Source organism: Salvelinus fontinalis, unplaced genomic scaffold (genome assembly GCF_029448725.1).
Source record: "Salvelinus fontinalis isolate EN_2023a unplaced genomic scaffold, ASM2944872v1 scaffold_0437, whole genome shotgun sequence".
NCBI lineage: Eukaryota > Metazoa > Chordata > Actinopteri > Salmoniformes > Salmonidae > Salvelinus > Salvelinus fontinalis.
Genome location: NW_026600646.1, coordinates 95,376 through 121,238, shown reverse-complemented (window position 1 = coordinate 121,238; position 25,863 = coordinate 95,376). Strand labels below are relative to the sequence as shown.

The 25,863-nt window shown below is 42.1% G+C and overlaps 3 protein-coding genes across 3 annotated transcripts; all 3 read right to left on the bottom strand.

Annotated features, from left to right (window-relative positions):
- Positions 1 to 1,306: 1,306 nt before the first annotated feature.
- LOC129846056 (uncharacterized) lies at positions 1,307 to 5,271 on the bottom strand. The gene is made up of 3 exons (XM_055914043.1): positions 2,007 to 5,271; positions 1,739 to 1,820; positions 1,307 to 1,544 (listed from the first exon to the last, which is right to left on the bottom strand). Exon 1 carries the CDS (start codon positions 4,956 to 4,958, stop codon positions 2,127 to 2,129), a length of 2,832 nt encoding a protein of 943 aa, XP_055770018.1. The 5' UTR covers positions 4,959 to 5,271; the 3' UTR covers positions 1,307 to 1,544; positions 1,739 to 1,820; positions 2,007 to 2,126.
- A 124-nt stretch (positions 5,272 to 5,395) lies between these two features.
- On the bottom strand, positions 5,396 to 8,928 carry LOC129846061 (uncharacterized). The gene is made up of 6 exons (XM_055914048.1): positions 8,848 to 8,928; positions 6,755 to 6,859; positions 6,537 to 6,603; positions 6,173 to 6,326; positions 5,854 to 5,890; positions 5,396 to 5,728 (listed from the first exon to the last, which is right to left on the bottom strand). Exons 1-6 carry the CDS (start codon positions 8,863 to 8,865, stop codon positions 5,396 to 5,398), a joined length of 714 nt encoding a protein of 237 aa, XP_055770023.1. The 5' UTR covers positions 8,866 to 8,928.
- Positions 8,929 to 16,249: 7,321 nt separating this feature from the next.
- LOC129846060 (uncharacterized) lies at positions 16,250 to 23,915 on the bottom strand. Its single transcript, XM_055914047.1, has 9 exons — positions 23,835 to 23,915; positions 21,741 to 21,845; positions 21,523 to 21,589; positions 21,159 to 21,312; positions 20,840 to 20,876; positions 20,410 to 20,720; positions 17,002 to 19,999; positions 16,734 to 16,815; positions 16,250 to 16,539 (listed from the first exon to the last, which is right to left on the bottom strand). The coding sequence occupies exons 1-9, from the start codon at positions 23,850 to 23,852 to the stop codon at positions 16,421 to 16,423; spliced, it is 3,891 nt and encodes a 1,296-aa protein (XP_055770022.1). The 5' UTR covers positions 23,853 to 23,915; the 3' UTR covers positions 16,250 to 16,420.
- Between the last annotated feature and the right edge of the window lie 1,948 nt (positions 23,916 to 25,863).

Below are 25,863 nucleotides of genomic sequence, written 5' to 3'. Positions count from 1 at the left end.
CAGGAGTAAATGTCAGTTGGCTTTTCATAGCCGAACATTCAGAGGTCGAGACAGCAGGTGTGGTAGAGAGAGAGAGGGAGAGAGAGAAAGAGGTGGGGGAGAGGGAGAGAGAGCGAAGATCGAAACAGCAGGTCCGTGATAAGGTATCACGTCCGGAGAACACACATGCCTCTTCATGTGATACATGATGTTTGGCTGTGCTGTGTGAAGTGTTATCTTATGGGTTTGGTGATTGTTCTGTGTGAAGCCGTATTCTGCATTGCATCATGGAATGTGATGTGAAATCCGTGGCCCTATGGCTGTTGAAGCTACTCCACTGCACTGCTGCTGTGAGCAGGAGTGGGAGAGAAGCCATGCTTTTATTAGACTCTTGTTCTGTCACTCATTCTCCTGCCTCTCCATCTCAAAGGCTGCCAAATATTTTGAAGAGTGGATAAAGAGGTGGCTGTGTGCACACACACTCAGACTCCAACTCTATTTATAGGTTTGTCTTATTCCAGAATACACCCATAATTGTGATTCACACAGTATGGTTCTATGTTTTCCACTCTGTGATTAAAAGTAGTTCTCAGAATAGAGCATTTTTGAATTGACCAATGCCCTTCTCCCCCGATTGCTCAGTTTGGCCTGGCGGCCAGCTCTAGGAAGAGTCTTGGTGGTTCCAAACTTCTTCCGTTTAAGAATGATGGAGCCACTGTGTTCTTGGGGACCTTCAATATTGCAGAAATGTTTTGGTACCCTTCACCAGATCTGTGCCTTGACACAATCATGTCTCTACGGACAATTCCTTCGACCTCATGGCTTGATTTTTGCTCTGACATACACTGTCAACTGCTGGACCTTATATATTCAACATACAGATAACATCTCAGAGTGTTGATCTAGCTGCAGATAGCTAATTCTTCTCTATGTGTTTTCCCCTTGCTGCTAATAAGCTCTTATCAATCTAACTGAATAGAGAACATCTGGTTATCTGACGGTCTATGCAGCAACTATTGTATTAGAGACAAGCTCTGGTTATTATATTTTACTAGACAAGTCAGTTAAGAACAAATTCTTCTTTACAATGACAGCAGGTTAACTGCCTTGTTCAGGGGCAGAATGACAGATTTTTACCTTGTCAGCTCAGGGATTTGATCTAGCAACCTTTCGGTTACTGGCCCAACGCTCTAACCACAAGGCTACTTGCCACCCCAAGTCCTGCCAACTCAAAAACTGCACAATAAATGTGTAACCAAGGGGGAACTAGCACATTTCTCTGAGAAAAGCTGCTTCAGTGCTACCAATCATCCAAAACACTTGAAACTCTTGTAAAATAATTTGCATTTATTTGATCAAATAGACTTTGAAAGGGTAAACATGCAGAAATTCCTCTTGTCAAAAGTCTTGCTGTTACAAAAGTAGTTGTTCATGCAGCGTAACAGGTTACAGGTTCTTCTTGGTGAAGCGCCTGAATGGCTTCATCATTGCTGAAAAGACCCTGACAATCAAGGATCGTTTTTTGATAGGCTGAGATATGGAGGGAGAAACCTCTCCAACTGGAGCTAGAAACACAAGAGAAATGGATGGGGTAAGAGAGAAAGAGAAATTGAGCGAGAGAGAGAGAAAGAGAGAGAGAGAAATACAGTATAATAACATTGAAAAATAACAGTGCTATGAGTTTGTAGGCATACTCTATGTTTCTAACACAAACCTAAACAAAACTACAAGCTATAGCAGAGCTCTAAAACATCCTTACCTATGCAATGTCCATCAGTAGAGGGAATCTCAGTCTGTTCCTGGACTGAATGGCAGTCCTTTTTGTTTCCTCTCTTGGAACGCTAACAGGAGAAAGGTAAAGAAAATGGTACAGAGAATAAATAAATAAATGGAACACTTCTGAATCCAAGGCAACAATTTAGTGATGAATAAAACATATTTATCGCATGTATTTGTCTGATCATAGCCACATCAATAACATCAGCACCTAACTGGAACAACAACAAAATGCTAACTCCCTGCTATACCTTGAAGTTGATCCTGAGTTTGGTCATTGAAAAGCAAAGGAAGCTCCTTCTTGCTTTCTGCTCAGCCCCCCTCTCTGTCTCAGCCTGGTCTGATGGGTTTGTTGCAGCAGAAGCTGGTCTTTACGCCTCCTTGCATCCCTGTACCAGCTGCTGGGTCAAGGACTTTACCAGGACTCTGTCAAATGTAGGGTCCTGGGAGGAAATAGCTGCTTGCAGGGTGTTATAAGAGCCAAACTCCTCCATGAGGTTTTTATGTACACCTCTGAACACCCTGTGGATGTGCAGGTTCTGGGAATATGCCTGTGTCCTGGAGAATCTGGATGCAGCACAGAACTCAGACAGGACTTGTCTGATGAGTTGCTGAGATGTTTTTGTCATGTCTGCTGCCTGTTGGGAGGGTCCATCTAGGGCTGAGGGTCTGATCTTCGATAGCAACCGTATCACCAGTATGGTGACCAAACACATGACATCATCTTTGCTGGAGTCCATCAAGTACTGCAGTAGGAATGCAGTGGCACTGCTGATGTCCAGGGTGATTAAGAGCTCCCTCAGATGGCCAGAGCTGCTGGGGATGCACACCTCCTTCTCTTCAATGTCAATCCCATCTCCCTTTGGTACCAAAGAGATTCCCTTGCTGGTGAAAGACGGAGTGGATGATCGAAAAGAGGCTTTAGCACTCGGTGGTCGGCTGCTGTCAGTCATTGGCCTGTTACGATGCAGGGGTTTATCTGTGTGTGCCATCATCTTTGTCTTTAGGTCACTTGTGGAAATCTCTGGCATTTTAGAGTCCCTGATGTCGATGCAGGAGCTCCTGACTATGGGGCAGGTCAGATCAAAAGGCACTTCATCAGGGATGGGAGTGCCAGGGAGGTTGATCTCTAACTCACACTCTGACCTAGGGCCCTTTGAAGAGCTGGACAAGGAACTACGACCCTTTAAAGAAGTGGACAAAGATGAACAGGTTCTAGGGATGTCTTGGCAGACTTCTTCACTGTCATCCTCACTTTTCTCAACCTCCTTCAGCATAGTTCCTACCATATCGTTGATCTGAAGGAGCTCCCTGGAATCCTTCATTCGCCCTAAGTTTGAGATTTCACTCTGGATAGCAACCAGGATTTCCCCAAGGGTCTCTTTGGAAGAAGCATTTTCTGTCCTTTCGGATCCGGATGGCTTCAGCCCTGTGAAGAAATCCTTAAGTGTGTTCTTCATACTGACGCAGATGGTCTTAGCTGTTGACCAAAGCTTCTCCTCTGATATTTTAACACTCAATTCAGTGTCATCCAGTTGGGAGCCCCCGTGGGAGCACTGCGAAACTTTCCCACTTCTTTCCAGTAGCACAGTGCCAGTGGACTCATTTTTCTGGAAAATAGTCACCATTCCTTTGACAAAGGTTTCCACTAATGTAGAGGCTGTATTTTGAGAAGACATGGAGGCAATCTCTGATGGCGAGCTAGATGATAAGCCAGCCTGCGGACTTTTCTGAAGACCAGTATGGCTGATCTGTGTGATAAAGGAATGACTGGATCTCATCAGCACTTTACTCACTGCCTCTTCTGCCTGAGTCTGAAAGTCATTGCTGGAGAGCTTCTTAATGCTCTGAATCAGACTAGTAGAGGACTGTGTGATTCTGACACTCTCTTCTGAGCTCAGTTGAGAACATTGAGTACTCACACTCAAGTCTTCATTGGGTGAGGATGACTGGGAAATACTATAGTCATCAAGCTCTGATAGGACACCATCAACCAACCAACAAGCCTCTAGGGACTCATTAGATGAACTGACAACGTCCAAGGATTTACTCTCCACTTTTGATAACTCTGACTTGTAGATGGAAAAAACACTGCTAAGAACTTCTTGAGTACTGGTATCCAGATTGGAGAGACAGAGAGCTGATATTGTTTGGCTCTCACTGGGAACTCTACTAAGTTTGGTGCTGGGTAACTGGACCTCAACAGTTGAAACAGTTGCCTTTTCCAGGGTGTCTGAATACTCCTGAAGAGAAGCATCCTTAGCCACACCTTCTTCTCGAGCGGATAGAGTTAAAAGGTCCCTCAGCTTTGCTCGTATAAAGCCGTAGAGTGTGCGGGCTGGAGAGAAGGTTATCTTCTGTGAAGAACCTGTTTTGTGGTCATTTACAGGAACTGGCCAATCAACTGCGTCACATGTGCCTTCAAATGATGCTATCGTCTCCATGCCTCCCACAAATGCCTTAACAATCACTGTGGCAGTGGAGGTTACAGATGTCAGGGCTGTAGAGCTGGTATTCAGGGGTGCTTCAGTAAGGCTAGGAGCAGCACTAGAAGCCCGTGAGGAAGGAGCCATGCCAGAAGAGCTGCTGACTTTCCTTGTAAGGATGGTGCTCACCGCCTTGAGGGCTTTAGACTGAAAGTCGGGGCTAGAGAGGGTCTGAAGCTTTCTGGCCACCACACTGGTAGAGGATCCTGTCTCTTTGAGAAAGTGAGTGGTTTCTTCTTTCCCAGATGGACACTCAACATCAAGGTCACATTGAAGATTGGTCAGAAATTTAGACCCCAAGATTGTCATCTTCTTGGCCAGATCCAAGAGGATGTTGAAGTCCTGTGCCATTTTGTCCATTGTGCCGACAATGGCATCCAGCACATCATCGGTCACAGGGTCCATGAGGGGCTCGATAAACCCTACCCACTCTGGCTCAGACGTTTTGCTCTGTAGCTCGGCCAGGATCTGCACCGAGGCTACCCGAATGACCTCCTTGCCTGCTGCTATGTCCTGACTGTGCATAGGGGGGAAACTCCCCGAGCTGGCCTGAATGGCCACTGAGAGGCCAGAGTTAAGCTGGTGTACTACCTCCCCCACGATAGCACAGCTCAACTCGGAGGAGCTGGAGGAGGTGGGGTTGGAGTGACCCTCAACCAGGGATATCAGGAGGCTCTCTTCCGTTACCCCAAAAAGAGCCTTCAGAGGCTCCTCCATGAGGGGAGCCTCTCTAGTTGCAGGCAAGCTCTGCAATGAGGTCTGGGACCTTGAAGATAAACACACAATCACCACTTATGCCATGCAAATGTGACCAACTGGTATCTTATCTGGGTCATTAGTGAGCCTGAAAACCAAATTAGAGCAATGATGGTTTACTTCTCATACCATCGTAGTTCTAGAAGCCTAAAGCCAACGGACACAATTTTTTGCCTGATTTTTATGTTTATACGACATCAGAATATGACTAATTCTGAAAGGCATGTACCTGATCTATTTATTCATAGATTACTTTATGGCTTACCCAGTTAAAAATTACTTCACCTGGACCCACTCCCTCAGGGGCAACATTTCTGACCAGAACTTAAAATTACAAGGTATGAATTTCAAGTTAATAATTTATGATAAGTATGGGTCAGGTCTTGAAATGATTAAGTTCAAATATTGCTGTGAACATACCTCTTAGGCGACCAACATGATGATGAGGTTCTGCGAGTGGATTTTTGGCGGCACCCTGCACTGCCATTCCTCCTCCTCTCCTTAGTCCAGTAGTTAATCTCACTGATCAGCAGCCTTTTCTCTCTCTCATCCAGACTGCCTAAGGAATCCTCAGACCCTGTCAGAGAGCACTGGGATTCTGGGGAGGTTGCCCCACTCCTCAGGTTCACCCCCATGATACGAGCTAACGCTGGTAGGAGAATGCGGAGGGCTGTCTGGGTCACGACCTTAACAATCTTCAGACACAGCAATGAGAGCTGCTCGAATGTCAGCTATGACCAACAAAAAGAGTAATGTTTTTGCCAATCAACCAATTCCATGACACCATTCCCTATATATATATATATGTATATATAGTGCACAACTTTTGACCAGAACCTTATGTGGAGAGACTTACGTTATTTTTCATGCCATGCTGAATCACTCTCCATTGGCTAGAGAAAAGAAAAGAAAGGAAACATATTTTAGCTGCACACTGGTGTTGAGTTAGTGGAGTCACTAGATAGCCATGTTAGGGATAATAAAAGTGTATTTAATTAAGCTATTAGCATGTACATGAGTCATTTTGTTCTTGATTTACAGCAAGAGTTATGGGTGGTTACAGTGATGTTAGGGTTAGGTGTAGTGTTTAAAATCTAATTTGTGGTTAGAAGGTGCACTATGACTATAAATTGAGATAAGTTGTATGTGAGGTTGGAAAAAGAAATGGAACTTGCTCATCAGTTAGACTCCTCAGGAAAGAGAGGAGGATTGGGGCACAGCATGTCCCAATCTTGAGAGAAGGCATTAGAGTCCTCTGAGCCTCCTTCTCCAGCTGCTCAATGATAGATCCCCTTTCCCGGAAACCACACCCGGGTGTCTGAGAAGACTCTGGGAAATCGCAAAGAGAAATCTAAAGTTGAATCTTAACTTTATTCCTAATTTCCTTCACCTTTAGTGATTTGATTGCACTGGACAGGTAAAAGCACATCTCTCTGAAGGCCTCCACTATATTGCTTTCACCTATATAGATACTATCTTCTCAGATCAGTGCTGATGAATTTGAACACAACCTGCACCCAACATTAAGTAATCTCGGACCTGCACCAATGCTGCTGTCCTCCTCCACGGAAGTCTTCTTGGCACGGCCACTGGACTTACGTTTAGCCTACATGACAACAGATTATAGGTCTCATAGCAGATCTAAGGTCAGTGTAGTGTCTCCTAATGCTTTAAGGTTAGGATTTAGTGATAGTAAACTAATCCTAGATCTGTGCCTAAGTAGGCAGAGGATGTGTAAAGGACAGCATATTTCTTACCTTGCCTCCTGTCCTGTTCTTGTTGGTCTCATGTGTCTCTGTTTCCTCCTTCATATTCTCCACAACTTTATTTTGGTCATCCGGATGATCCTCCCAATTCACGTTCTGGTGGATAAATGAGAGGTCAATATCAGTCCAAGGTTGTGACTTTATGAAACAAATGATTCTCTCCTATTTCAAACAAAACGGCAATAGTGGTCAGATTTCAGTCCATGGATTAAACCAGTGAGACCTATTGCTGTGGTAGTGACCTACTATATTGTTAGTAATTTCTCCTCTAAACTCAAAATAGGCTAATGAACCATACCTTGCTGTCGTCTGACATGATGTGTAGCTTATTGTTGTAGGCTGTTTAGAGGTAATACTAATACTTCCTTTGAAAAAACGTCAGTGAACCATCGGCAGACAACTGAAGTGAATATGAACGTCCTTGAATTATGACAAAGCATTGTTGAATACTCGATTCCGATTGGCTGAAGCCAGGGCATTCTTCAAAGATGTCATACACACATGATGTCACAATTAGGCCTAAGTCTAATGTCTATATGAATTGTCAATGCCATTAGAAAACAGATCATAGCTTGTCAAAGTTCTGCCAAACGAAAATATTTGTAAGTGCACGTTGTTGCATTTAATGTATGGTTTATCAAGCATCCTCATTCATCACCATGCACAAACACGTAACTCGCTGCAATCCATTAGCTACAATTCTGAGGTTGCAAAGCTGCAAAACTAGGACATGCAATAAATTATAACATTTACATTACATTACATTTAAGTCATTTAGCAGACGCTCTTATCCAGAGCGACTTACAAATTGGTGCATTCACCTTATGATATCCAGTGGAACAACCACTTTACAATAGTGCATCTAACTCTTTTAAGGGGGGGGGGGGGGGTTAGAAGGATTACTTTATCCTATCCTAGGTGTTCCTTAAAGAGGTGGGGTTTCAGGTGTCTCCGGAAGGTGGTGATTGACTCCGCTGACCTGGCGTCGTGAGGGAGTTTGTTCCACCATTGGGGTGCCAGAGCAGCGAACAGTTTTGACTGGGCTGAGCGGGAACTGTACTTCCTCAGAGGTAGGGAGGCGAGCAGGCCAGAGGTGGATGATCGCAGTGCCCTTGTTTGGGTGTAGGGCCTGATCAGAGCCTGAAAGTACGGAGGTGCCGTTCCCCTCATAACCACTTGCACTTACAATAATTTAAAATCAAGGACGTTCTAGGGGGCTTTAACTATTTCAGCACTATTGTCCGCTGCATAGTGCTGACACGTTTCAAGGCGTCAGGGGACCGTGCCATGGTGCTGAAATGTTTCGAGTCTGGGCAGCACCTGAGACCGCGGCATGGTGCTGAAATGGAGCAGGGCTCAGTTCTATGGGTATCTCATGCTGATTTTCCTGCTAGCCTATGTATAACGATACTATAATTACATTATTTTCATCCATCCGTCAACACAAATGGCATGTCAACGTTTCCCAAATAATAATGCAATGAAGCCAAGCCGAGATGTATGATTCTTCATCCAGAGGAAGAAGCACCACTGTATCATCTAAAACCTTCAGAGAGATCCCTTAAAACTGCAGTATAAATTCTCCACAGCTGTTATGGTAGCTAGGTAATTTAGCAAGACATGGACGAATCCAACACATAGCGTTTCTACTGAGGTGACTGACTGTCATGTTGCTAGTTCTAATGACGCTATTAAAACAAGAATAGTTATTTGTAATTGCTCTGGGAGCTAGTCATTGCAGAGCCCAGCTACACATCCTGCTTGCTGGGCTCATTATGGACAGCCAATGAGCAGTTCAGGTAAAAAAGTCATCCAGATCTGATCCCTAAAGCATACATGCTACTAGGACACTGTAGCAACCTGCCGGCCTGCACAATCCTCCATGGCACTAATGCTACACGCGCAGTATGGTATGCTAACATCCCACAACAATTACCCAATTGAATTACTTGCCTAAACTTCCAATCATACTTATTTTCTAATATAAACCACGGTTTCTGCACTTAAGGCAGACTTGCTATTAGAACAAGATGGAATTAGGAAAACTCTAAACCTCGTTAAACGTAGGCTAAAATTAACATTACCTGGCTGTCGTCAGCCATTATGTGTAGCCCGTTAATTAAGGGTCTGCGCTTGTAATACTGTAGCTGTTCTGATAGGCTACTGTTGCTGCTCTGTAACTGTTAAACTAGTCTAATCTAATCTATCCGTTGAAAAACCGTCAGTGAACCGTCCTCAAACACAATGAACTGATGTCAATATGGAAATTAACCTTCACATAAAGATATCAAATACATGACGTCAGATATGCCTAGAGGTATTGTTGACTTAATCAGAATGGATGGAGGCCAAGATGGCGTCGCTCTTCAAAGCAATATTGAGGGTTAGGTGGTTAACAGTCAAATATTGGCTATTAAAATTGAAATAAACTAACTATAACTTTTTTTATGGACATGGGATAAGTTTAGAGTTCGTTTCTGTCAAGTTGAATGGGAAGAACACGACAGAAAGACAAAAGTAAACGAAATATCCAAGTCTCACAGAAGACGGCTGACATGCTAGCTAGCCACAACGAGAACCAGAGCAGCATGGATACACAAGCCGCTAACTCAAGCAAGAGAAAGAACAAACCTGACCAGGATGAAATCCTTGCAACCTCTTTACCTCAGACCCCAAGTAAAAATCCTCCGGTGAAAAAGGTAAAATAAAACATTTCCATGTCGGAACTTTTCTCTGCAATCCAGTCCCTGTCTACTAAACAAGACGCCAAGCTCTCCAAAGTGTCCCTCATAGAGCTGGCTACAGAATAAACATGAAAGAAGATAGATAATTTGTCAGAAACTGTCAATCAACTACACAAAATTGTGACCGAGAACAAGGATAAGATAACGTTCCTAGAGAATGAGCTGAAGAGAAGAGAAGTAGTCATTAATATCCTGGGAAAAGTGGCACCATGCATCAAAGACAGGCTAAGAGACGTGATTGATGTGGTACATCGACTTGGGAAACGAAGATCTGATCGACCCCCTCGCAATATCATCTTGCGCTTAACTATGCGCCATTACAGGGACATCATATGGGAAATGGCCAAGGGGAACAAGTTTCTGGACGAGAAGAAACTCCGCATCAAAGAAGCTCTGATACCGCAGGATCAGGCTGCTAGAGAGAAACTGTGGCCACTTATACAGATGGCGCGACAAGAGGGAAAGAAGGCGGGGTTCAAAGGCCCACACGTGTTTATCGAAGGAAGAATGATTGCTGGGTAACTCTGTTGACATTAACCAAATTTGAACTGTGAGTACCACCATGAGTACAGTTAATGTACTGCCAATTATATATGTACCGTTCGAACTACAACTGATGAACACTTGCCAAGAAAAGGAAGTAAATAGATTTGTTATTCTGTTAACCACCGCTAGCTCAGCTGAGCGTAGTTTTCCGTCAGGGTAATCCTCTCAAGGTTCACTGATTGTTTTATTGTTCACGTTAATACTTGTTATCTAATTTGTGTTCTTTCTTTTTTAATGCAGGAGTTCGTTTTCAATTCACTCAATATCGTTAGTCTGAATGCTAGGGGTTTGACAAAAATCCTACAAAAAGGAAAGCTTTATTTTTATACTGTAAACGCAGTAATGCAGATTTTGTCCTTCTTCAGGAAACTCATTCGGGTGAAAGTGATTTGAAATTTTGGAAAGCACAATGGGGACATATGGCCTATTTCAGTCATGGATCAAATCATTCTGCTGGTGTTTTGACACTTATTCACAAGTTTAAAGGTGACATTCTAGAATCCACATCTTCACAAGATGGCAGATGGGTCATAGTAACTGTTAAACTTGACAATGCTATTTTCATCATCTGTGATGTATACGGACATAACTCACATGCACCTAATAAGACCCTTTTTGCCCAATTTACCAGGAAAGTACAGGATTTAAGCAACAAATACTCAGAGGCTTTTCTAATTATTTCAGGAGATTTTAATGTAACACCTGATGCATCTGTTGATCGTTTTCTTCCTAGAACGAGTCAAAACCCTCAAAATAGTAACATTATTATTACATTATGCAAGGATCTCTGTGTTGAGGATGCCTGGCGTTTTTTCTATCTGAATGCTAATGGTTAGTAGCACAGAACTATTTATATATTTGTAAAACATGCAAATTACTTTAATAACATGTTCACCAAATCCAAAAAGTAGAAGAGAAATTCATGTTAAATTGTGTCAAAGGCTTTACAGAAGTCCAGAAATAGGACAACCACATCTAAGTCAATTGCATCTGAATAATCTATAAGGTCCAAGACTAAACGAATGTTAGAGCTTATGTGACGGCCCTTCATAAATCCTGTTTGAGTCTCATTTATAATGGTATCTATTCCTTTCTTTAATCTTTTGGCATAAACCAGAGCAATCAATTTGTAATCAACATTTAATAAAGTAATTGGTCTCCAATTGTCAATGAGAGAAGGGTCTTTATCCGTCTTCGGAATCAATGAAATAAGGCCCTGTTTCATAGTGGAGACCATTTCCCCATTTTTAATGCAATCTTGAAACATATTGAAAATCGGGTCTTCTAGCAACTCCCAAAACTGTCTATAGAATTCAACTGACAGGCCATCGGGGCCAGGTGATATCCCTTTTTTCATTGAATTCAGAGCCTCTCTAATTTCTCCAATTGACACAGGTGAATCGCAAACTGAGTGGAAATCATCCTCAATTACAGGGACATAATTCTGAATGTGGCAAATGTAGCTTTCACAACCATCTTCCTGAAATTGAGAGCTGTAAAGGTTTTCATAAAAGGAATTGACAAATGATGATATTGTAATGGGATCTTTGCATAAAACATTGTTAATTCTTCAGATAGATTATCTTTCTTTAGAAAACTGTCAAGCTTGCTCATCATCTCCTTTTCTCTATGGTTCTTTAATTGCATCAGCTCTTTGGCGCATTTAATGGCTACCACTGACTTTATATTTGAAAAATTCCCATCTACTTCCATGACCCAAGTCTTTTCTTGCAAAAATATCTTTAGCTAATGATTTGATGTTTTCAATGAGAGCAGTATCTTTAAGAAGTGTATTGTTTAATTTCCAATATCCTCGAGTACCTTTTCATTTTTTAGTAGCTTGTAAATTCAGGGAAATCAAGTGATGATCAGAAAAGGGAGCCAACTGATGATCTACATCTATAACAAATTGTAACAAAAAAGGGGAAATTAGGAATAAATCTATTCTAGATTTACGTGAAATAGTTTTGTTGGTCCAGGTATAACCCTTAATACTTCCAAAAGATTTAGTATCAACAGAAGTGTACGACAGGGATGCCCAATTTTGCCATTTTTATTTATTTTGGTTGTGGAACTTCTATCTCTAGATATTCTGAATGATGCAAATTTGTATGGCTTAACCATTTTTAACAAAGAAATCAAAATTTCCCAACTGGCTGATGATACTACTCTTTTCTTAAGAGACAAAGACCAGGTTGCACATGCCCTTAATGCTATAACTACATTTTCTATTGCATCAGGATTAATGCTGAATGTTTCTAAATGTGAAATCTTATGTTTATTTGACTCTGATGATACAGAAATTAAAAATATTCCTGTAAAGGACTGTGTTAAATATTTAGGAATACATCTGTCAAAAAAACACTTAGTCAGACAACATTTGAATTTCTCTCCTAAAATTTCTCTCCTAAAATTAAGAGAATTAAAAATATATTTAATAATTGGCTACAAAGAGATCTTTCTATACTTGGGAGAGTACTTCTGTCCAAGGCAGAGGGACTTTTCTCGGTTTGTGTACCCCTCATTATCGTTATGTGTAAATCCAGCTACTTGTAAGAGATCAATAAGACCTTTCTTGATTTCATCTGGAAAAATAGGTCTCACAAACTAAACGAATCTGTCCTTTCTAACAAAAGAGCTGAAGGCGGTCTAGAAGTGTTGGATTTTGTTGACATAAATAACACTTTCAAGATAAACTGATTGAAAAAATGTTTGATCGATACTGATTCAATATGGTATTTCATTCCAAATAATGTGTTTAATAAATTGGGAGGACTTCAATTTTTACTGAAATGTAATTATATTTCCTGAAAGATTACCTGCTAAATAGGCTAGGTTTCACCAACAAGCTTTATGGCCTGGAAAATATGTTTCCTGCACAATTTTTCCCCTCATAAAGCTATTTTGTGGAATAATTCAGACATAACTGTAAGGAATAAGTCATTGTTCTACCCCAGCTGGCATGAGAGGAATATTGACTTTGTTCTTGATATTTTCGACAACAAGGGTAATATTCTCACATATGAACAATTTATAACATTGAAAGAGTTTCCAATACCTTTCAGAGAGTTTATTTCTGTGATCAAAGCCGTTCCCAGTGGTCTAACTACATTTACGTCATTTAGCAGACGCTCTTATCCAGAGCGACTTACAAATTGGAAAGTTCATACATATTCATCCTGGTCCCCCCGTGGGAAATGAACCCACAACCCTGGCGTTGCAAGCGCCATGCTCTACCAACTGAGCCACACGGGACCACAACTACACTTATGAAAAGTCATCTTAGTTTTGGGAATGATCACAAAGTTTATCCAGAACTCAGATTGGAAGGCGTGGGCTTACTTGAGAGATCTTGTTGTAATAAATATGAGACAAATTCTTCATTCACAAAACCAACTTACACCGAGAGGAAAGTTTTTCTGGAACATGCTTATTCCTGACATTGTCTGGAAAAATGCATGTTTAAGGCCTTACAAATACTGTATACCAAACAAAGTTAAGGAAGTGCACTTCAAAATTTTACATAAGATGTATCCATGTAATTCTATGATTTCCAAATTTGTGGCTATTGATGATATCTGCGTTTTCTGTGAAAAAGGTGAGAATCTGTCTCACTTGTTCTTTGAATGTAAATTTGTGTCAGAATTTTGGGAAAACCTTGCAAACTACTTATTTACCATTATGAACACTGCCTATATTTTAACATAACATATATAATATGTTACTATTGCAATGATAACAACCACTGAAATTATTTTTTTATTTTATTATTGTTGCCAAATACTTTATACACAAACAAAGATTTCAAGATTCTATACCAAAATTACCAATTTTTCTGGTTGAATTTAATTATCTTATTAAAACATTAACCCTAGTGAATAACAACAAGAATAACATCTTCATGAATCATTATAATAAGATCTTTTCAGAGTGAATATAATTGCACTTAAATTGTTTATTTTTTGTATTTTTATTGATATTTTTTGTATGTTTGAGTATTGTTAATACCTGTGTTTGGTTTGCTAGACATGTTTGATGTAGCAATGTAAGTTGATTTTTGTATTATGAATTTAAAAAATGATTAAAAAATAATAAAAATACTTAATCAGAATACATATCATAGTGTTACAGTACGTGCTGTTGACAGCCTACCCTGAACTCAAACAGGAACATGGATTTTGTGAAATCTGTTGTGAATGTATAGTAATGTTTTTACAATTATATAACTGCCTTTATTTAAAGAGTAGCTGCTGCAGCTAAAGGGGATCCACAATAAATACAAATACAAACCCAATGCACCATGATAACACATGCATCAACTTGTTTTGACATATTACATGGGATATGACAGTTCCTGATTCTGAGATACTGTAAATCAACAGACCTTGAGAGGAGATAAAAGAACATCTGTTGATCTATTTCACAGGTTTCTGGTGGTTTCTAAGCATTCTACATGTGTTGGGGAAGGAGGGTGGGATCTCTCCAGAGCATCTAATTACATCAATCATGTCTTGCCATGCATGTTATGTACCATGCAAATATACATTGCCTAAGGCTGCAGTGGTATACTCCATGGAGACAGTGTTCATTGTTCATTTTACATGATGGATATATGCTACTCCATTTCATACAATCAATCAGTACAATGTATTTATAAAGCCCTTTTTACATCAGCAGATGTCACAAAGTGCTTATTCAGACACCCAGCCTAAAACCCCAAATAGCATGCAATGCAGATTTAGAAGCACGGTGGCTTTGAAAAACTCCCTAGAAAAGCCGGAACCTAGGAAGAAACCAAGAGAGGAACCAGGCTCTGAGGGGTGGCTAGTCCTCTTCTGGCTGTGCCGGTGGAGATTATAAGCGTACATGGCCATTAAGGCCAGATTGTTCTTCAAGTACTGTAGTTCAAAGTTCTTCATAGATGACCAGCAGGGTCAAAAAATTATGTGGTTATAGAGGGTGCAACAGGTCAGCACCTCAGGAGTAAATGTCAGTTGGCTTTTCATAGCCGAACATTCAGAGGTCGAGACAGCAGGTGTGGTAGAGAGGGAGAGAGAGCGAAGATCGAAACAGCAGGTCCGTGATAAGGTATCACGTCCGGAGAACACACATGCCTCTTCATGTGATACATGATGTTTGGCTGTGCTGTGTGAAGTGTTATCTTATGGGTTTGGTGATTGTTCTGTGTGAAGCCGTATTCTGCATTGCATCATGGAATGTGATGTGAAATCCCTGGCCCTATGGCTGTTGAAGCTACTCCACTGCACTGCTGCTGTGAGCAGGAGTGGGAGAGAAGCCATGCTTTTATTAGACTCTTGTTCTGTCACTCATTCTCCTGCCTCTCCATCTCAAAGGCTGCCAAATATTTTGAAGAGTGGTTAAAGAGGTGGCTGTGTGCACACACACTCAGACTCCAACTCTATAGGTTTGTCTTATTCCAGAATACACCCATACTTGTGATTCACACAGTATGGTTCTATGTTTTCCACTCTGTGATTAAAAGTAGTTCTCAGAATAGAGCATTTTTGTATTGACCAAAGCCCTTCTCCCCCGATTGTTCAGTTTGGCCCGGCGGCCAGCTCTAGGAAGAGTCTTGGTGGTTCCAAACTTCTTCCGTTTAAGAATGATGGAGGCCACTGTGCTCTTGGGGACCTTCAATATTGCAGAAATGTTTTGGTACCCTTCACCAGATCTGTGCCTTGACAGAATCATGTCTCTACGGACAATTCCTTTGACCTCATGGCTTGATTTTTGCTCTGACATACACTGTCAACTGCTGGACCTTATATATTCAACATACAGATAACATCTCAGAGGGTTGATCTAGCTGCAGATAGCTAATTCTCCTCTATGTGTTTTCCCCTTGCTGCTAATAAGCTCTTATCAATCTAACTGAATAGAGAACATCTGGTTATCTGACGGTCTATGCAGCAACTATTGTATTAGAGACAAGCTCTGGTTATTATATTTTACTAGACAAGTCAGTTAAGAACAAATTCTTATTTACAATGACAGCAGGTTAACTGCCTTGTTCAGGGGCAGAATGACAGATTTTTACCTTGTCAGCTCAGAGATTTGATCTAGCAACCTTTCGGTTACTGGCCCAACGCTCTAACCACAAGGCTACTTGCCACCCCAAGTCCTGCCAACTCAAAAACTGCACAATAAATGTGTAACCAAGGAGGAACTAGCACATTTCTCTGAGAAAAGCTGCTTCAGTGCTACCAATCATCCAAAACACTTGAAACTCTTGTAAAATAATTTGCATTTATTTGATCAAATAGACTTTGAAAGGGTAAACATGCAGAAATTCCTCTTGTCAAAAGTCTTGCTGTTACAGAAGTAGTTCTTCATGCAGCGTAACAGGTTACAGGTTCTTCTTGGTGAAGCGCCTGAATGGCTTCATCATTGCTGAAAAGACCCTGACAATCAAGGATCGTTTTTTGATAGGCTGAGATATGGAGGGAGAAACCTCTCCAACTGGAGCTAGAAACACAAGAGAAATGGATGGGGTAAGAGAGAAAGAGAAATTGAGCGAGAGAGAGAGAAAGAGAGAGAAAGAAATACAGTATAATAACGTTGAAAAATAACAGTGCTATGAGTTTGTAGGCATACTCTATGTTTCTAACACACACCTAAACAAAACTACAAGCTATAGCAGAGCTCTAAAACATCCTTACCTATGCAATGTCCATCAGTAGAGGGAATCTCAGTCTGTTCCTGGACTGAATGGCAGTCCTTTTTGTTTCCTCTCTTGGAACGCTAACAGGAGAAAGGTAAAGAAAATGGTACAGAGAATAAATAAATAAATGGAACACTTCTGAATCCAAGGCAACAATTTAGTGATGAATAAAACATATTTATCGCATGTATTTGTCTGATCATAGCCACATCAATAACATCAGCACCTAACTGGAACAACAAAAAAATGCTAACTCCCTGCTATACCTTGAAGTTGATCCTGAGTTTGGTCATTGAAAAGCAAAGGAAGCTCCTTCTTGCTTTCTGCTCAGCCCCCCTCTCTGTCTCAGCCTGGTCTGATGGGTTTGTTGCAGCAGAAGCTGGTCTTGACGCCTCCTTGCATCCCTGTACCAGCTGCTGGGTCAAGGACTTTACCAGGACTCTGTCAAATGTAGGGTCCTGGGAGGAAATAGCTGCTTGCAGGGTGTTATAAGAGCCAAACTCCTCCATGAGGTTTTTATGTACACCTCTGAACACCCTGTGGATGTGCAGGTTCTGGGAATATGCCTGTGTCCTGGAGAATCTGGATGCAGCACAGAACTCAGACAGGACTTGTCTGGTGAGTTGCTGAGATGTTTCTGTCATGTCTGCTGCCTGTTGGGAGGGTCCATCTAGGGCTGAGGGTCTGATCTTCGATAGCAACCGTATCACCAGTATGGTGACCAAACACATGACATCATCTTTGCTGGAGTCCATCAAGTACTGCAGTAGGAATGCAGTGGCACTGCTGATGTCCGGGGTGATTAAGAGCTCCCTCAGATGGCCAGAGCTGCTGGGGATGCACACCTCCTTCTCTTCAATGTCAATCCCATCTCCCTTTGGTACCAAAGAGGTTCCCTTGCTGGTGAAAGACGGAGTGGATGATCGAAAAGAGGCTTTAGCACTCGGTGGTCGGCTGCTGTCAGTCATTGGACTGTTACGATGCAGGGGTTCATCTGTGTGTACCATCATCTTTGTCTTTAGGTCACTTGTAGAAATCTCTGGCATTTTAGAGTCCCTGATGTCGATGCAGGAGCTCCTGACTATGGGGCAGGTCAGATCAAAAGGCACTTCGTCAGGGATGGGAGTGCCAGGGAGGTTGATCTCTAACTCACACTCTGACCTAGGACCCTTTGAAGAGCTGGACAAGGAACTACGACCCTTTAAAGAAGTGGACAAAGATGAACAGGTTCTAGGGATGTCTTGGCAGACTTCTTCACTGTCATCCTCACTTTTCTCAACCTCCTTCAGCATAGTTCCTACCATATCGTTGATCTGAAGGAGCTCCCTGGAATCCTTCATTCGCCCTAAGTTTGAGATTTCACTCTGGATAGCAACCAGGATTTCCCCAAGGGTCTCTTTGGAAGAAGCATTTTCTGTCCTTTCGGATCCGGATGGCTTCAGCCCTGTGAAGAAATCCTTAAGTGTGTTCTTCATACTGACGCAGATGGTCTTAGCTGTTGACCAAAGCTTCTCCTCTGATATTTTAACACTCAATTCAGTGTCATCCAGTTGGGAGCCCCCGTGGGAGCACTGTGAAACTTTCCCACTTCTTTCCAGTAGCACAGTGCCAGTGGACTCATTCTTCTGGAAAATAGTCGCCATTCCTTTGACAAACGTTTCCACTAATCCAGAGGCTGTATTTTGAGAAGACATGGACGCAATCTCTGATGGCGAGCTAGATAAGCCAGCCTGCAGACTTTTCTGAAGACCAGTATGGCTGATCTGTGTCATAAAGGAATGACTGGATCTCATCAGCACTTTACTCACTGCCTCTTCTACCTGAGTCTGAAAGTCATTGCTAGAGAGCTTCTTAATGCTCTGAATCAGACTAGTAGAGGACTGTGTGATTCTGACACTCTCTTCTGAGCTCAGTTGAGAACATTGAGTACTCACACTCAAGTCTTCATTGGGTGAGGATGACTGGGAAATAGTATAGTCATCAAGCTCTGATAGGACACCATCAACAAACCAACAAGCCTCTAGGGACTCATTAGATGAACTGACAACGTCCAAGGATTTACTCTCCACTTTTGATAACTCTGACTTGTAGATGGAAAAAACACTGCTAAGAACTTCTTGAGTACTGGTATCCAGATTGGAGAGACAGAGAGCTGATATTGGTTGGCTCTCACTGGGAACTCTACTAAGTTTGGTGCTGGGTAACTGGACCTCAACAGTTGAAACAGTTGCCTTTTCCAGGGTGTCTGAAGACTCCTGAAGAGAAGCGTCCTTAGCCACACCTTCTTCTCGAGCGGATAGAGTTAAAAGGCCCCTCAGCTTTGCTCGTATAAGGCCGTAGAGTGTGCGGGCTGGAGAGAAGGTTATCTTCTGTGAAGAACCTGTTTTGTGGTCATTTACAGGAACTGGCCAATCAACTGCGTCACATGTGCCTTCAAATGATGCTATCGTCTCCATGCCTCCCACAAATGCCTTAACAATCACTGTGGCAGTGGAGGTTACAGATGTCAGGGCTGTAGAGCTGGTATTCAAGGGTGCTTCAGTAAGGCTAGGAGCAGCACTAGAAGCCCTAGAGGAAGGAGCCATGCCAGAAGAGCTGCTGACTTTCCTTGTAAGGATGGTGCTCACCGCCTTGAGGGCTTTAGACTGAAAGTCGGGGCTAGAGAGGGTCTGAAGCTTTCTGTCCACCACACTAGTAGAGGATCCAGTCTCTTTGAGAAAGTGAGTGGTTTCTTCTTTCCCAGATGGACACTCAACATCAAGGTCACATTGAAGATTGGTCAGAAATTTAGACCCCAAGATTGTCATCTTCTTGGCCAGATCCAAGAGGATGTTGAAGTCCTGTGCCATTTTGTCCATTGTGCCGACAATGGCATCCAGCACATCATCGGTCACAGGGTCCATGAGGGGCTCGATAAACCCTACCCACTCTGGCTCAGACGTTTTGCTCTGTAGCTCGGCCAGGATCTGCACCGAGGCTACCCGAATGACCTCCTTGCCTGCTGCTATGTCCTGACTGTCCATAGGGGGGAAACTCCCCGAGCTGGCCTGAATGGCCACTGAGAGGCCAGAGTTAAGCTGGTGTACTACCTCCCCCACGATAGCACAGCTCAACTCGGAGGAGCTGGAGGAGGTGGGGTTGGAGTGACCCTCAACCAGGGATATCAGGAGGCTCTCTTCCGTTACCCCAAAAAGAGCCTTCAGAGGCTCCTCCATGAGGGGAGCCTCTCTAGTTGCAGGCAAGCTCTGCAATGAGGTCTGGGACCTTGAAGATAAACACACAATCACCACTTATGCCATGCAAATGTGACCAACTGGTATCTTATCTGGGTCATTAGTGAGCCTGAAAACCAAATTAGAGCAATGATGGTTTACTTCTCATACCATCGTAGTTCTAGAAGCCTAAAGCCAACGGACACAATTTTTTGCCTGATTTTTATGTTTATACGACATCAGAATATGACTAATTCTGAAAGGCATGTACCTGATCTATTTATTCATAGATTACTTTATGGCTTACCCAGTTAAAAATTACTTCACCTGGACCCACTCCCTCAGGGGCAACATTTCTGACCAGAACTTAAAATTACAAGGTATGAATCCAAAGTTAATAATTTATGATAAGTATGAGTCAGGTCTTGAAATTATTAAGTTCAAATATTGCTGTGAACATACCTCTTAGGCGACCAGCATGATGATGAGGTTCTGCGAGTGGATTTTTGGCGGCACCCTGCACTGCCATTCCTCCTCCTCTCCTTAGTCCAGTAGTTCATCTCACTGATCAGCAGCCTTTTCTCTCTCTCATCCAGACTGCCTAAGGAATCCTCAGACCCTGTCAGAGAGCACTGGGATTCTGGGGAGGTTGCCCCACTCCTCAGGTTCACCCCCATGATACGAGCTAGCGCTGGTAGGAGAATGCGGAGGGCTGTCTGGGTCACGACCTTAACAATCTTCAGACACAGCATGGAGAGCTGCTCGAATGTCAGCTATGACCAACAAACAGAGTAATGTTTTTGCCAATCAACCAATTCCATGACACCATTCCCTATATATATGTATATATAGTGCACAACTTTTGACCAGAACCTTATGTGGAGAGACTTACGTTATTTTTCATGCCATGCTGAATCACTCTCCATTGGCTAGAGAAAAGAAAAGAAAGGAAACATATTTTAGCTGCACACTGGTGTTGAGTTAGTGGAGTCACTAGATAGCCATGTTAGGGATAATAAAAGTGTATTTAATTAAGCTATTAGCAAGTACATGAGTCATTTTGTTCTTGATTTACAGCAAGAGTTAGGGGTGGTTACAGTGATGTTAGGGTTAGGTGTGGTGTTTAAAATCCCATTTGTGGTTAGAAGGTGCACTATGACTATAAATTCAGATAAGTTGTATGTGAGGTTGGAAAAAGAAATGGAACTTGCTCATCAGTTAGACTCCTCAGGAAAGAGAGGAGGATTGGGGCACAGCATGTCCCAATCTTGAGAGAAGGCATTAGAGTCCTCTGAGCCTCCTTCTCCAGCTGCTCAATGATAGATCCCCTTTCCCGGAAACCACACCCGGGTGTCTGAGAAGACTCTGGGAAATCGCAAAGAGAAATCTAAAGTTGAATCTGAACTTTATTCCTAATTTCCTTCACCTTTAGTGATTTGATTGCACTGGACAGGTAAAAGCACATCTCTCTGAAGGCCTCCACTATATTGCTTTCACCTATATAGATACTATCTTCTCAGATCAGTGCTGATGAATTTGAACACAACCTGCACCCAACATTAAGTAATCTCGGACCTGCACCAATGCTGCTGTCCTCCTCCACGGAAGTCTTCTTGGCACGGCCACTGGACTTACGTTTAGCCTACATGACAACAGATTATAGGTCTCATAGCAGATCTAAGGTCAGTGTAGTGTCTCCTAATGCTTTAAGGTTAGGATTTAGTGATAGTAAACTAATCCTAGATCTGTGCCTAAGTAGGCAGAGGATGTGTAAAGGACAGCATATTTCTTACCTTGCCTCCTGTCCTGTTCTTGTTGGTCTCATGTGTCTCTGTTTCCTCCTTCATATTCTCCACAACTTTATTTTGGTCATCCGGATGATCCTCCCAATTCACGTTCTGGTGGATAAATGAGAGGTCAATATCAGTCCAAGGTTGTGACTTTATGAAACAAATGATTCTCTCCTATTTCAAACAAAACGGCAATAGTGGTCAGATTTCAGTCCATGGATTAAACCAGTGAGACCTATTGCTGTGGTAGTGACCTACTATATTGTTAGTAATTTCTCCTCTAAACTCAAAATAGGCTAATGAACCATACCTTGCTGTCGTCTGACATGATGTGTAGCTTATTGTTGTAGGCTGTTTAGAGGTAATACTAATACTTCCTTTGAAAAAACGTCAGTGAACCATCGGCAGACAACTGAAGTGAATATGAACGTCCTTGAATTATGACAAAGCATTGTTGAATACTCGATTCCGATTGGCTGAAGCCAGGGCATTCTTCAAAGATGTCATACACACATGATGTCACAATTAGGCCTAAGTCTAATGTCTATATGAATTGTCAATGCCATTAGAAAACAGATCATAGCTTGTCAAAGTTCTGCCAAAAGAAAATATTTGTAAGTGCACGTTGTTGCATTTAATGTATGGTTTATCAAGCATCCTCATTCATCACCATGCACAAACACGTAACTCGCTGCAATCCATTAGCTACAATTCTGAGGTTGCAAAGCTGCAAAACTAGGACATGCAATAAATTATAACATTTACATTACATTACATTTAAGTCATTTAGCAGACGCTCTTATCCAGAGCGACTTACAAATTGGTGCATTCACCTTATGATATCCAGTGGAACAACCACTTTACAATAGTGCATCTAACTCTTTTAAGGGGGGGGGGGGGGGGTTAGAAGGATTACTTTATCCTATCCTAGGTGTTCCTTAAAGAGGTGGGGTTTCAGGTGTCTCCGGAAGGTGGTGATTGACTCCGCTGACCTGGCGTCGTGAGGGAGTTTGTTCCACCATTGGGGTGCCAGAGCAGCGAACAGTTTTGACTGGGCTGAGCGGGAACTGTACTTCCTCAGAGGTAGGGAGGCGAGCAGGCCAGAGGTGGATGAACGCAGTGCCCTTGTTTGGGTGTAGGGCCTGATCAGAGCCTGAAAGTACGGAGGTGCCGTTCCCCTCATAACCACTTGCACTTACAATAATTTAAAATCAAGGACGTTCTAGGGGGCTTTAACTATTTCAGCACTATTGTCCGCTGCATAGTGCTGACACGTTTCAAGGCGTCAGGGGACCGTGCCATGGTGCTGAAATGTTTCGAGTCTGGGCAGCACCTGAGACCGCGGCATGGTGCTGAAATGGAGCAGGGCTCAGTTCTATGGGTATCTCATGCTGATTTTCCTGCTAGCCTATGTATAACGATACTATAATTACATTATTTTCATCCATCCGTCAACACAAATGGCATGTCAACGTTTCCCAAATAATAATGCAATGAAGCCAAGCCGAGATGTATGATTCTTCATCCAGAGGAAGAAGCACCACTGTATCATCTAAAACCTTCAGAGAGATCCCTTAAAACTGCAGTATAAATTCTCCACAGCTGTTATGGTAGCTAGGTAATTTAGCAAGACATGGACGAATCCAACACATAGCGTTTCTACTGAGGTGACTGACTGTCATGTTGCTAGTTCTAATGACGCTATTAAAACAAGAATAGTTATTTGTAATTGCTCTGGGAGCTAGTCATTGCAGAGCCCAGCTACACATCCTGCTTGCTGGGCTCATTATGGACAGCCAATGAGCAGTTCAGGTAAAAAAGTCATCCAGATCTGATCCCTAAAGCATACATGCTACTAGGACACTGTAGCAACCTGCCGGCCTGCACAATCCTCCATGGCACTAATGCTACACGCGCAGTATGGTATGCTAACATCCCACAACAATTACCCAATTGAATTACTTGCCTAAACTTCCAATCATACTTATTTTCTAATATAAACCACGGTTTCTGCACTTAAGGCAGACTTGCTATTAGAACAAGATGGAATTAGGAAAACTCTAAACCTCGTTAAACGTAGGCTAAAATTAACATTACCTGGCTGTCGTCAGCCATTATGTGTAGCCCGTTAATTAAGGGTCTGCGCTTGTAATACTGTAGCTGTTCTGATAGGCTACTGTTGCTGCTCTGTAACTGTTAAACTAGTCTAATCTAATCTATCCGTTGAAAAACCGTCAGTGAACCGTCCTCAAACACAATGAACTGATGTCAATATGGAAATTAACCTTCACATAAAGATATCAAATACATGACGTCAGATATGCCTAGAGGTTTTGTTGACTTAATCAGAATGGATGGAGGCCAAGATGGCGTCGCTCTTCAAAGCAATATTGAGGGTTAGGTGGTTAACAGTCAAATATTGGCTATTAATATTGAAATAAACTAACTATAACTTTTTTTATGGACATGGGATAAGTTTAGAGTTCGTTTCTGTCAAGTTGAATGGGAAGAACACGACAGAAAGACAAAAGTAAACGAAATATCCAAGTCTCACAGAAGACGGCTGACATGCTAGCTAGCCACAACGAGAACCAGAGCAGCATGGATACACAAGCCGCTAACTCAAGCAAGAGAAAGAACAAACCTGACCAGGATGAAATCCTTGCAACCTCTTTACCTCAGACCCCAAGTAAAAATCCACCGGTGAAAAAGGTAAAATAAAACATTTCCATGTCGGAACTTTTCTCTGCAATCCAGTCCCTGTCTACTAAACAAGACGCCAAGCTCTCCAAAGTGTCCCTCATAGAGCTGGCTACAGAATAAACATGAAAGAAGATAGATAATTTGTCAGAAACTGTCAATCAACTACACAAAATTGTGACCGAGAACAAGGATAAGATAACGTTCCTAGAGAATGAGCTGAAGAGAAGAGAAGTAGTCATTAATATCCTGGGAAAAGTGGCACCATGCATCAAAGACAGGCTAAGAGACGTGATTGATGTGGTACATCGACTTGGGAAACGAAGATCTGATCGACCCCCTCGCAATATCATCTTGCGCTTAACTATGCGCCATTACAGGGACATCATATGGGAAATGGCCAAGGGGAACAAGTTTCTGGACGAGAAGAAACTCCGCATCAAAGAAGCTCTGATACCGCAGGATCAGGCTGCTAGAGAGAAACTGTGGCCACTTATACAGATGGCGCGACAAGAGGGAAAGAAGGCGGGGTTCAAAGGCCCACACGTGTTTATCGAAGGAAGAATGATTGCTGGGTAACTCTGTTGACATTAACCAAATTTGAACTGTGAGTACCACCATGAGTACAGTTAATGTACTGCCAATTATATATGTACCGTTCGAACTACAACTGATGAACACTTGCCAAGAAAAGGAAGTAAATAGATTTGTTATTCTGTTAACCACCGCTAGCTCAGCTGAGCGTAGTTTTCCGTCAGGGTAATCCTCTCAAGGTTCACTGATTGTTTTATTGTTCACGTTAATACTTGTTATCTAATTTGTGTTCTTTCTTTTTTAATGCAGGAGTTCGTTTTCAATTCACTCAATATCGTTAGTCTGAATGCTAGGGGTTTGACAAAAATCCTACAAAAAGGAAAGCTTTATTTTTATACTGTAAACGCAGTAATGCAGATTTTGTCCTTCTTCAGGAAACTCATTCGGGTGAAAGTGATTTGAAATTTTGGAAAGCACAATGGGGACATATGGCCTATTTCAGTCATGGATCAAATCATTCTGCTGGTGTTTTGACACTTATTCACAAGTTTAAAGGTGACATTCTAGAATCCACATCTTCACAAGATGGCAGATGGGTCATAGTAACTGTTAAACTTGACAATGCTATTTTCATCATCTGTGATGTATACGGACATAACTCACATGCACCTAATAAGACCCTTTTTGCCCAATTTACCAGGAAAGTACAGGATTTAAGCAACAAATACTCAGAGGCTTTTCTAATTATTTCAGGAGATTTTAATGTAACACCTGATGCATCTGTTGATCGTTTTCTTCCTAGAACGAGTCAAAACCCTCAAAATAGTAACATTATTATTACATTATGCAAGGATCTCTGTGTTGAGGATGCCTGGCGTTTTTTCTATCTGAA

Coding starts and splice junctions, on each gene's coding strand:
- LOC129846060 (XM_055914047.1), bottom strand. Junction 21,313..21,522: donor GGACAGCAGCATTGGTGCAG/GTCCGAGATTAC, acceptor GCGATTTCCCAG/AGTCTTCTCAGACACCCGGG. Junction 16,540..16,733: donor TACTGATGGACATTGCATAG/GTAAGGATGTTT, acceptor TTGTGTTTCTAG/CTCCAGTTGGAGAGGTTTCT.
- LOC129846056 (XM_055914043.1), bottom strand. CDS start 4,958: ATGGAGGAGCCTCTGAAGGCTCTTTTTGGGGTAACGGAAGAGAGCCTC.
- LOC129846061 (XM_055914048.1), bottom strand. Junction 6,604..6,754: donor AGAACAGGACAGGAGGCAAG/GTAAGAAATATG, acceptor GTTGTCATGTAG/GCTAAACGTAAGTCCAGTGG. Junction 5,891..6,172: donor CTGAGGAGTCTAACTGATGA/GCAAGTTCCATT, acceptor TCTTTTCTCTAG/CCAATGGAGAGTGATTCAGC.